Consider the following 12,843-nt stretch of genomic DNA (forward strand, 5'->3'; position numbering starts at 1 on the left):
TTCAAAAAACGCGAGTACTCTATAAATAATGTAAGGAATACTCCTTTGGGAGTATAGGACTGCTCCAAATCTAATCTGTATTCATACAAAAAATGTAGTCCAATTAACATTGCGATGTCCTAGGAGAGGAGTAGGTGATCCCACTCTCGCTTTGTTTGTGAGTATTCCATAGAGTACATACGTGAGAGTACTTTCCAAAGTACTTTCACTGTATTACTCCATGGAGCACACACAGAGGATCATATGCCAAAGTACTAAAAAGGAATTGTGTCGGAAAGAATTATCGAAGTGAATTTAATTTAAAATGAAAGTAAATGAAGAGGTGCAATACAACTTTTATATTTTATACTACGAATATTCTTATGTTATTTAAAGCCAAATTAAACTTCCTTAACCCAAACGCCATAGTCGTAACCATACCCATATCCATAACTATCTCAATGTGATCGATTAATGGTGCCTTAACCTAAAAATCGTTAAAATTTCATAAAAATGATGAAAACGCAAAAAATTACAAACATATTCCACAAAAAATAAGTATCTTAGTCATAACGTATCCAAAACAATGAAGAAAATCTAAAAAAAGTTATTAAATTCACCAACTCAAATATTTTTAGGTTATGGATATGGCGAGAAACCAAAAACCAATCGATTGGCTATGGCGTTAGCGTTATGGTATGGCACCATTAATCGATTACATTCCTTTCCATAAGGTAGGTTCGATCAGCTGATTTATCTGGTTATGGCTTTATGGTTATAAGTCACCATTAATTCGCCCTTTAGCATTTGCGTGAATAAAGAAACTAATATTTCTCTATACATACTATAGTATATATACATAAAACCAGTGTGCTGTTGCATTTTATCAGAGTTGCCAAAGTAAAATTTTATTATTAGTTATTTGCATGCAATATTTTACTTTTGGCAACTCTGTTCGATCGTCATCGTGTCGTGATCACTGTCGTTAAAAAACGAGCCATGATCGGCTGATGGTGGTCCGCAAACGCATTGCAAAGGAGTATTGTTAGAGTACTCCAACATGAAGAAGATGGAACACGTAATCCAACAATTTTTGCAGGGTGGGAATGGTTCCTACATTCACACTCTATATTGAATTATATTTTACCATTCAATAACACACTCACTTTAGCTTTGAGTTAAAGTATTTTAAGCCATTCAGGAATGGAGATTTATAATATTCAAAAAAAATTACAAATTTTTAAAAGAATGCTGAAAGAATGCACACTCAATTGATTCAATCTTTTTACAACTCTGATAGGTACATACATTTTTAAGTTTTTTACTGTATTGAAAACAGGTTCTTCGTATTTAGGGGGATTCCCCTACATCCATGCACGAATTAGTGAATAAAGCTGGAGACATTGGTGCTTTATCGGTAACCTTATAACAGCTGATTCGACCAACCTTATGCGAATCAACGCAATCGATTATTGGTGCCGCTAAGGTCGTAACCGTATCGTAGCCAACCAATTGGGTTTTGGTTTACCGTCGTAACGATAAACAGCTGATTACGTTAGCGATACGGATACAGCGATACGACATACGGCACCAACGACTTCGTCTTAAGCAACAGCTGTACGAATATTGTAAATAGTAATAAAAAAAAGTGTTGTAAGCTGTCCGGTTATGGGAAATTAAAAAGCCCTTTGGGGTAAAAAGCAAGTGTCCGCGTCCTGTTATGGGAAAAACTTAAAAAATGCTTAAGGATTTTTTTGGTACTGCAAGAATTGTCCGTTTATATGTCCGCTTAAGAGAGGTGTCCGTTAGGAGAGAGTACACTGTACATAAATTCGTAAGGATTATCTCACTTTAAAATTTTAGCTAAATAATCTAAAGTTTTTTTTTTAAACTGAGTCGAGAGCTGTGCGTGTGAATGTGCGAATTTTCACCGATCAGCTGTTAGTTGCGCTACTTTGTAAAATAATATAATATGAATAATGTCTATCGAAGAAGAATTTAGCGAGGTTTTTCAAACATATTTCTGTGAAAACGAAGAGAATGATGATGATTCTTTCGATGATGTTGGTATCAATTACGAGGACGACCTACATCCATTGTTTCAAGCTGAATGTCAAATGGAAGTGGATGAAAATATTTTTACAGTGGACTTGTGTATTACAGATAACGAAGAAAAGGAGTTGGTAAATAAATTTATTTCGCAAGATTGTTGTAATAATAAATGCCAAAAAACTATACCGCGAAAGATGATAGAAACTGCAAGAAATAACTATCTAGAATTATCAAAACGTGAACTTGATTTGGTTATACTGAGCCATATCGAATCAGCAATGATGTGCACGGACAAACTTAGAGATGCTTACGCAGAAATGACGAAATGGAGGAAACATGGAAGGCAAAAAGGCAAAGATGTTGAAAGGCATAAATTGATGTTCACTTTTTATCACTTACCTGTTTGCCGTTCATTTTTCCTTTTTGTGCATGCGTGTGGAAGAAAACGTTTTGAAAATTTACTTCGTCATTTTCATACACATGGTGCCATAACACGGGTACATGGGTTAGCAAATAAACCATCTACACATGCGAGAGCGTTTCAACCATGTGACATCCAAAAAGCTGTTAAATTTATTGAGTATACAGCCGATCTATTGGCTCTTCCACTGCCAGGACGTTTACCCAAATTCAAAGATTATCGCGTCATGAAGCTGCCATCTAATGAGACAAAGGCTTCAGTATATCGTAAATACATTTCTTCACTCGGTAATGATGAACCTAAAATGAGTATTCGTTCCTTCCGACGCATATGGGCCAAATACATACCATATGTGACAGTTATGAATCCAGCAGATGATCTCTGTGATTACTGTCGTAGTAAGAACGCCTTTGATTAATTTTTCAAAGTTGTATCTATTGTAATTAAAATTGTCGTTTTCTTCAACAGTGAACTCAATTACGCAAGCCAAAAACGTTCCTGAACTTGAACGTGAAGAAAAACTTCATCTTTTTCTTGATCACTTACAAAAAGCTCGAAATCAACGTGCATACTACCAAGAATGGTGTGACAATACTGATGATACTGTAAAGGTCTTATCATTCGACTTTGCGCAAACGGTCCATTATCCAGTGTCTCCTCAACAACCAGGTGCAGCCTACTTCAAAGCAAAGAAAAAGTGCGCAGTCTTTGGAATTACAGACGAAAAAGGAAAAATACAGGTTAGGATTTCATCGTACAAATTCAAATCACTTGTTTTGAAAGTATCTTGATTATATTTCTTTTTTCGACAGTATAATTACATGATAGATGAGGAACATGATATTGGCAAAGGTCCAAACACCGTTGTAAGCATCCTGCATTATCATTTGGAAACATATTGCAAAAATGTCCAAACAATTGTACTTTTCTGCGATAATTGTGTTGGACAAAGTAAGAATAATGCTATGATATCATATCTGCAATGGCGGTTAGTTCGAGGACTCAACACTACCATTTTATTAAATTTCCTATTGACGGTGCATACTAAGTTTTCCCCAGATCAGTTTTTCGGTATTTTCAAGGCCAGGTATGCTATCACTAATATTGATACATATGAAGAGTTGCTGCAGTGCGTCGTACAATCGTCACCAGGTGGCCATAATACAGCTGTTTCGTCGAAAAAAGTCGTTTGGTATGAGTGGGATAGTTATTTTAAACCATTCTACAAGCCACTTGAAGGTATTACACAATTCCACCATTTTATAATGGGCAAAAACTCTTTGAAAACCAAAGAATTTGCTGACAGTAAAGATGTTGAATCATTTCAACTGTCATTAATCCCAGTTGCTGACACCATGCCCGAAATTATTCAACCAGTCGGTTTATCTCTGCAGCGTCAGTGGTACATTTATCAGAATCTAAGAAGCTTGGTTTCAGACCCCACGAATGCGGATATTTTGGCTCCATTGCCATCGGAAAAAATGCTATCAAAAAAATCTGAGGATGCTTCACCAGCCACCAAAGTGGCATCGAAGGAACCAAAGGCTTCATCTTCAAATCAAGATCCAAAAAAGAAAGGACTGAAGAAACCTGCGACTTCAACTGCAATAAAAAAATCAAGAAAACGTAAGGCCTCATCTCCAGAAGGAGATTAGAAAAAACGAGCAACTTCAAAGGTTTCAACAAGGATAGCGACGAAGAAAACTACTTAATACTGCTAAATAAATATTTTTGTGCAAAACATCTTTTTGTGGTAACATCGTTTTTGCAGCGTTCAATCCTATTTTTAAATTTTTCAATTTCATTTATTATCTTGATTCTGGATTTACAATAAAATTCTGTTTTTCTTTCATTTGTGCTCTTCTTTCTCTACATTTTTAGTACACTTCTAAGCAATTTAGGACTTTCTAGTTTTCACCACGTGAAGGAGCGTCTCAAAAACTATCGAAACCAGAAAAAAAGTGGAAATATTTTTTTTTGAGTCATAAGCCACCTTTTCATAGGCCGGGTCACATATAATTGGAAGACAAATGTGAATATCAGATACAGAAATGAGGAATAAATAAGCAGCTGCTCGAGAAGACTGTTCGTGAAAAGTCTAGACCCTAAGAGAAATAGGTGAAAGAGGCAATGGAGGGTATAACAGCAGCACAAGGCGAGGAATAGTCAGTCAGTTTGATTTTAACATGCCATAAGTAAAGCACGCAAGTAATCTAGTTGTAAAGTATTACTACCAAAGTAGTGTAAATAACGAATCGTTTGCTATTCGATGAAAGTATATATTTAGGAGGGGTCATAATCCCGACAACTCATAACCCCGACAAGACAATCCAGAAATAACAAAATCCCGACATAACGAAATCCCGACATAACGAAATCCCGACAACACAATATCCCGACAGCACATAATCCAGACAAATTTACTAAAATTTCGTTATTAAACAAAAAAATTGCGATATTATTATTACGCAGAAGGACATCACCGTGGCGGTAGCCACGGTTATACCACACACCCGGACTTGGCATGGCGTAGCCCAGCCCCAGCCAATGCTCTCTACGTGATTTAAAAATTCACTGTCGCTAGAGCTTGGGGAATGGTACAACACACCTATTTGCCACTTAATGTCCACTTGCTTTAATTTTACTATAGCACACCATACATTTCTGTCAATTGATCCATTAAACCTGACTTTGTACTTGATTTCCTTTTTCAGTAATAAAACTACCCCTCCCATATGTCTACTATGAGGGTCGCGGCGAATTAATTTATACGGTGCAATATTAATTTCAGAATCAAGAATATCTGAAGTTATACGTGTTTCTGAGCATAAAACAATGCCCGGATCCACTTCTTCTATCATTTTTTCGAGGTCTGCTTCATTTGCTAACAAACTACAAATATTCAAGTAGACACATTTCAAATCAAAAACATTTATTACTGGGCTTGTACGTCTTAGTTGCTAAAAACCAACCCGATGTTTTTCCAGTTGAGCTTAAAACCTAACTGATTATTGGCATCTACGCAATACAAAGACAAAAATAACATTAAATAGTAAAATTGAGAATCAAACAATTTTATTAAAGTTAAAACATTAACAAAGCTATAATTTAGTTATGCTCTACTAATCCAATAAAAAATAATTATACAGTGTTTCTGACATTTTCTGTTTATAAATTTCTGTCATAAAATTAAGATTCATTTTTTCATTGGGTAGAGTGCATAAAACATTTTAAATGACCTTGATGAGCACCGTAACGGAAGGATCAAAACGAAGTCAGAGGTTTCCATGGTACAAAACCTTTACGGAAATCTCGTCATAAATTGAATCTTTGCCACTTCAGTACAACCTATAAATTTGCGTCATTAAGGCGGGGGAGGGTGGTGGGGAGGGGTGGGGGCGGATTGATTCCGACTCGAGACGGAAGACCCAGTGCCATAAAGTAAAATACTAAAATCTACTACAAAATGTGTTGCAAATACAATAGATACAGTCTACTCTCGTGCTAGATTGTACAAGCTATAAATAAATATACATATATAATCTTTTTTATTATCTGCTGACATATCGTTATTTGTACAGCGTCACAAATTCTTAGACCATATGGGTTTGTAATGCTATTTTCGTTGGCCATCGCTTAACCTATAAAAGTATACTTTCGCGCGAGAGTTAATTTGCCATAATGAAGACCTACTTTACAAATTTTTTATTTCTCTCTAAAATAAAACACCATTTTCCGCTTAGTCATAAGTGACTCACAAATTTTGGGGATTACTAAATGAAACTGAGTCTTTCAATCCGAGTTGAAATCGTTTCGCCTCTGACAATGACAGCGAAATCGTGTATCAGTGTTATTTACAAAATTAAAACTAAAATATTTGCCCAGCTATAATAAGAAAATAGTATAAAGTAAAAAGGTGGTTTTATTGGAACACTTCCAAAATTTCTGGATTCTCGATCAGGTAGGCATTACGTCCATCAGTTGCTTTCACTCTACCAACTATCCACGCTGTCTGTTTATTATTAGTAAGGATAGCAAAATCTTCACAGAACATTTGAGCTGTATCCTCTGGCAGACATATTAAAAGGCCACCCGAGGTTTCCACTGCTTTACCATTTTTTAGCTTTTGGTCCTGACCGACGATTTCACCGATTCTAATTGCATTTGCAATTACAGGCAATTTAGTTATTTCAAAGGATACCATATCCTTTTGAAACCCTGCCAAATTCTTTGCGTGTCCCAGCAAGCCAAATCCAGTTACATCTGTTGCAGCATGCGCTTTGTGTTTGTGCATTAGTTCAGCGGCAGTTTTGTTCAGGTATGTCATAGATTTGACAGCAATATCAAAAGTTTTCCGTATTGCATTATCATCTAAATGTGCTGCTAATAATTTCTGGTACTTTTCATTTTGTTCTTCCATCCAGAGAAATGCATTTGTTGATAATTGTGTGCCTAAAGGTTTGGTTAATATAATTACATCGCCATCTTTGGCATTAGATGGCATTATAAATTCTGTTCCTGTGCAAACTGAGGTTGCTATGCCTCCTATAACACACCATGGGTTGTATGTTATATTCTGTATGTGAACACGACAACCTGCCTCTTTTGCCGATTCATGAAAGCCCTCAACAATCTGTGGTATTATAACATCACGTTCCGCTTCAGAGAATTCCGTTGAAACACTTACAAGCATATTTAGTTTATCGAATTCGGTTACACCAACTGCGTAAACATCACTTACTACATTGGCGAGTGCTATTTTACCCATTATTTTGGGATCATTCACCAATGGATAAAAAAAATCAACTGTTTGTACGAGGAAGTAATCATGATGCCGTGTTAATGGAACTACTGCACAATCCATTCCAGATCCAATAAAGCCATCTTTGTATTTTTCCCTAATTTCATTATGTGTTACTTTGTGTAAAATTTCCGTTTCCTGGAGATACTTGCGGAGAGCTTCTTCAGGCAATTTACAACCTCACCCGCGTAAGGTTGAGAAGTTGGTAAGGCGAAAGCCTTCAGGAAGCCCGTAGTTTGTGGGACTAAACATGTTGTTTATTTCGTCTATAATTTTTCCTCCTAGGCACCTCTTTTATTTAGCTGAAATTTAATTTGTACAGTTTTGAGCATGATACAAAAAAGAAGGTAGTTCCACTCAAAATTTTTTGACGTATTTGGGGATTTTTGAAGTTTCATAATATTTGTTGTTTTGCCAGAAGCGTTGCCATACCGTTACTGTTAAAGGCGAAATTGTGGTTTTTCGGGATGGAAAATTCCTTTGGGATGAAAACGCAATGGACATCTGAGACAATAATAATATGCTTTAGCACGATTTATGTGCATACATATCAATTGAGAATACAGTAAAACATGCAATTTTATTGAAAAATAGTGGATAATGACTCATGCATTGGTTAATGACTCATATCTTTATGGCAGCTTGACCCCTAGACAGAAAAAAATACATGAAAAATCCTATTGTTCTAGCATGGCCTCTACAGCTAAGCATTATCCCCTACAGTGAATATTCCTCAAGGCATGTTGAGAAAAGTTGTACCTCCAAAGTCTGCACATCTATTTCAATGCTAAAAGGGCACAGAATGTAAAGCGAAACGCTTGAATTATACAATAAATAAAAAAAATAAAAAATGTGGACCTGTGGCCAATTTATCAAGAAATTGCGGTGTCGGTTTATAAGGACCTTTGAGCAAGCAATTGATCAACGTGTATGTTTATTCTGTGCAAACGTACGGGCTGTTGTTGTTGTTGTAGCAATGTTTCGCCCCACCTAATAGCTGCGACCGATCACAAATTGTCATCAATATCCTCTAACGCGAGTCCAAGGAAACTTGTTGTTTCGACAGGGGTGGACCATAATGAAAGGGGTGTTAGAAGCGTTGGTTCCACATTACAATTAAAGTGATGGTTGGTGTTATGTGGGGACACATTGAAAGCGGGGCATACATTTTGTATGTCGAGGTTGATTCTGGATATGTAAGAGTTTAACCTGTTACAGTATCCAGAACGAAGTTGAGCCAGAGTGACCCGCGTTTCCCTGGGGAGTATGCGTTCCTCTTCCGCAAGTTTTGGGTACTGTTCCCCGAGTACTGGATTCACCGGGCAATTCCCGGCATAAAGGTCCGACGCCGGTTTGTGGAGTTCACCAAGGACCTGCTTGTGTTTGCTTCATACGGCTGAGTTCTCAGGTGCCGTATTTCCTCAAAATGCTTACGAAGATGACTCCTTAAGTCCCTTGGCGGTGCTGGCTCATCAATCAGATGTCTGTTGGGATGCCCAGGTTTCTGGGTATTCAACAGGAACTGTTTGGTTAGCATCTCATTTCTCTCCCTGATGGGGAGTATTCTCGACTCATTATGTAGATATTGTTCTGGGTACATAAGAAGACAGCCCGTGGCGGTTCTGAGCGCAGTATTTTGGCAGGCCTGTCGCTTCTTCCAGTGGGTAGTTTTTAGGCTTGGCGACCATTTAGGGGACGCGTAGCACGCTTTGTATGTGGTAATAAGCGTTTGTCTTTTCCCCAAGTACTGCCAGCAAGAGATTTGAGGATTTTATTACGGCTCTGGATTTTCGGAACAATTGCGGCTGCGTGCTCACCAAAATGTAGACCCTGTCAAACGTCACACCCAAGATTTTGGGGTGTAGGACAGTCGGTAGCGTAGTGCCATCGACGTGGATGTTCAAAATTGTCGACATTTGGGACGTCCAAGTTGTAAATAGGGTCGCGGATGATTTAGTCGGTGATAATGCCAGGTTTCGCGGGCGTAAAAACTGGAGATATCAGGGAGGTAGGCGTTTATTCTGTTGCAAAGCTCATCGATCTTTGGGCCCGTGCCTGTGGCCATTATTGTGCAGTCATCGGCGTAAGAAACGATAGTAACTCCTTCTGGTGGCGAAGGTAGTTTTGATATGTAAAAATTAAACAAAAGTGGGGATAGGACACCACCCTGAGGCACCCCTTGTTTAATTCTTCTTGGCTTTGATATTTCTTTTCTGAATTGCACCGATGCCTGCCGACCACCAACAACAACAACAACAACAACGACCACCCAGATAATTTGCGGTCCACCTTTTAAGACATGGGGAAAGGGTAGAACCTTCCAGGTCGTGCAGTAACGAGCCATGGTTGACCGTATCAAAAGCTTTTGATAGGTCTAGCGCTACGAGTACTGTTCTATGGTGGGGGTTTTGATTTAAACCGCAATTTATATGGGTGCTGATGGATCGAGCTGTCTTATAAGGTCACGTTCTCTCGCTAAACTTGCGGCCTCTGCCGGGAAGTGGCGCCGAATTTCGAGAATTCTAACGGCGGGAATGAAACGAGCCGAGGCGGATTCAATGACCCCTTGGCGGGCATCAGTTGGGATAGGGAGGGCAGCAAAGCAGTTGTCTGTTAAGGATTTGTATTCGTCCCACTTTCCTTTTTTAAAGTTAATGAAAATGCGTTTTTCTGCGACGAAGAAGTCGGCGGGACGCTCGAGCGAAATAAGTATAGGCAGGTGGTCGGATGCCAATGTTACCATCGGCTGCCAGTTGACGCAGTTTACGAGTTCTGCGCTCACGATTGAAATATCCGTGACAGCTGTGACAGATTCCTACCATACGTGTGGGGGCGTCTCCGTTTTTAGTGCAGAACGTCGTTTCTTCTATTTGATCCGCTAACATCTCACCCCTACTGTCCACCCGCAAGTTTGAATGCCATAGATCGTGATGGGCATTGAAATCGCCTAAGATAATGCGATTGTTTCCATTGAGTACGCCGCTGATATCAAGGCGGTATGCTCTAGGGCAACTGGTGACAGGAGGGATGTAGATGTTGATGATTTCTAGATTTGCATCGCTCGACCGGACAGCAAATCCTTGACGTTCTAAGACACTGTCCCTGCGGTCGATGTTGGGATCAAATATATGATATTGCACAGTGTGGTGTATGATAAACGCGAGGCCGCCTCCATTTCCGCTCTCGCGATCTTTTCTGTGGACATTATACCCAGAACAGGTCTGCAATGCAGATCTTGCTGTGAGTTTAGTCTCTTGAATCGCAGCAATGCGGATGTTGTGCGCTTCATGAAGTCGACTATCTCCGTGATCTTCCCAGTTAATCCATTACAGTTTAACTGCAGAATTCTGAAGTGCATAGGGGGAGACTTCGTCACTCTGGGAGTAAGTGACGGGTGACTACGCCTGGGTTGTGGAAGGCCAGAACGCGATTACCGTTGAGGCCCTGGGACTAGACGTCCTTGGGTAGGCATTGGGGTACCCGGTGTATTTGGGTATGCGGCCTGGCAACATGGTGCAATGAAACCCGTCGGGGGGTTGCCGTCGCGCAGACCAGAACATCTAGGAAAGTGGCACCGTCCATGGCTGGAGCTGCATTGGGCGGATGCCGCAAACGTATATATTCTGTACTGGCAAACGGTGCAAAGGGAGGTAGGGACTAAGAGTCTGTTTCCCTGACCTACACAATTGCTGACGGAAAAGAGGGGGGAAGAAGACGGGGGCAGGGGCTAATGCTCGGCATTGCTCCCGGCTCTACTACGGAGATTTTAGGTATGAGTGGGAGCAGCCGTGTGAGTTGGTGGCGCCGTGGGGCGCGAGCAACAGCGGGTACTTGTTGTGGCTTGCTGAGCAGCGGGGCTGTTGGAAGGTAGCGGGGGGCGCTAAAGCGCAGACTACGGGACGTCCTAGGACGTGAACAGCAATGAGCCACAAAAGATTTATAGAAGTTACGTGGACGTCTGGTTTTGGGGTCTAGCCCAGAACAACCTGTCCGATGCAACCATCCCTTACACGATACACACTGACAAGAGTATGCCCGTCCTAATAATATTCTTTTCCGGCAGATGCAGCAAAACCATTTCTCAGGACCGGGGTCAGGAGACGGACCCGGATTGGGTTCGATACCTTCCTGGAGCAAGAGAATATGGAGCAGTTCCGCTGCAAGGAGCTGCTGGGAGGAGAACAATTTGTGAGAGGGACGCAACAAATTAAATGGGGTTACAATGAAATGGCAGTCCTTGGTCGGGAAAATCCCGAGTCGCTCCGGTACATAGAACCGACGGCCTTGGGAACGTACGGGCTATATATATTCCCTTGCTTTGCATACTTCGATCCATGTTTCTTCCACCAAAACAAATTTCGGGAGCTCGAAAACTCATTAAAAACCTTCTTTTCTAGGCTGATATTTGGTATTAAAATATTTCCAAGGCTTGGCGCTCATTGTTTTTTCTTTTTTATTTAAAATAACTATGATAGTAATTCAGTCGTATTCGTTAATATTAAATCCATCAAAATTAGAAAAATTCTTAACATTTTTCAATCTGGTAGCTTGTTTTTGGTGAAATTGTCATTGTCCCCGCAAAAGTCAAGTGGCTAACGTCATACTAAATGGAACTACCTCCATTTTTTGTATCATGGTTTTGAGTATCAAGGCCATTGTTTACTATATAGTTTGGCAACTTAAATTGAGGTTATGTTGCGAATAGAGTGGAAGGCAGTGAAATAGGCAGTCGAATGATATATAACGAAGGAATGGTGTTCGGAGTTTTTTCAAAGTTAAAAAAAATGATAAAAGCTGTAATATAAATAAAAATATTGTTTTAATAACAACAAAAGCGCTTATATATTCTATATATACGAAATTCGTAAAGATTATCTCACTTTAAAATTTGAGCTAAATAATCTAAACATAGTGTACCTGTACTTGTACACTATGACTTGCATTGTGAATGATGACTAAGTGTGATATCTTCTGCATAAACGTCAAAATTCCAAAGTGATTGGATCACCTGATTCGTATTTGACTATCGCTGTCTCATTCTGTATCTCTTTCTATCACCCGCTGAAGATAGGTGCCGCCATATTGAACAGCCTGTCAAAACGCTGAAAAGTAGCCATCATTGTGAATGATGACAAAGTTTGTTATCTTATCTGTCAACTGCCTGACAGGATGTTCAATATGGCTACTTTTTAGCGTTTTGACAGGATGTTCAATATGGCGGCGCCTATCTTCAGCGGGTGATAGAAAGAGATACAGAATGAGACAGCGATAGTCAAATACGAATCAGGTGATCCAATCACTTTGGAATTTTGACGTTTATGCAGAGGATATCACACTTAGTCATCATTCACAATGGTAGCCATATTGAACAGCCTGTCAGGCAGTTGACAGATAAGATAACACACTTTGTCATCATTCACAATGATGACTTGTATTTGTACACTATGATACGCGTGTGTTAAACGCCATTGTGAATGATGACTAAGTGTGATATCTTTTGCATAGACATCAAAATTCTAAAGTGATTGGATCACCTGATTTGTAATTGACTATCGCTGTCTCATTCTGTATCTCTATCTATCACCCGCTG

At 39.5% G+C, this 12,843-nt stretch overlaps 2 protein-coding genes across 5 annotated transcripts; one reads left to right on the forward strand and one right to left on the reverse strand.

The window, feature by feature from the left end:
- Positions 1-1,702: 1,702 nt before the first annotated feature.
- LOC137246472 (uncharacterized) lies at positions 1,703-4,304 on the forward strand. 4 transcript variants are annotated; one of them, XM_067777567.1, is made up of 4 exons: positions 1,703-1,736; positions 2,143-2,850; positions 2,921-3,192; positions 3,265-4,304. In XM_067777567.1, exons 1-4 carry the CDS (start codon positions 1,718-1,720, stop codon positions 4,105-4,107), a joined length of 1,842 nt encoding a protein of 613 aa, XP_067633668.1. In that variant the 5' UTR covers positions 1,703-1,717; the 3' UTR covers positions 4,108-4,304. The 4 variants fall into 4 exon arrangements, with proteins under 4 accessions (XP_067633668.1, XP_067633670.1, XP_067633667.1 ...); XM_067777569.1 differs by lacking the exon at positions 1,703-1,736 and adding an exon at positions 1,797-1,813; XM_067777568.1 differs by lacking the exon at positions 1,703-1,736 and adding an exon at positions 1,918-2,042.
- A 1,198-nt stretch (positions 4,305-5,502) lies between these two features.
- On the reverse strand, positions 5,503-7,634 carry Sps2 (Selenophosphate synthetase 2). Its single transcript, XM_067777570.1, has one exon. It carries the CDS (start codon positions 7,503-7,505, stop codon positions 6,375-6,377), a length of 1,131 nt encoding a protein of 376 aa, XP_067633671.1. The 5' UTR covers positions 7,506-7,634; the 3' UTR covers positions 5,503-6,374.
- Between the last annotated feature and the right edge of the window lie 5,209 nt (positions 7,635-12,843).

The sequence above is a fragment of the Eurosta solidaginis genome, chromosome 3, assembly GCF_040869045.1.
Source record: "Eurosta solidaginis isolate ZX-2024a chromosome 3, ASM4086904v1, whole genome shotgun sequence".
Lineage (NCBI taxonomy): Eukaryota > Metazoa > Arthropoda > Insecta > Diptera > Tephritidae > Eurosta > Eurosta solidaginis.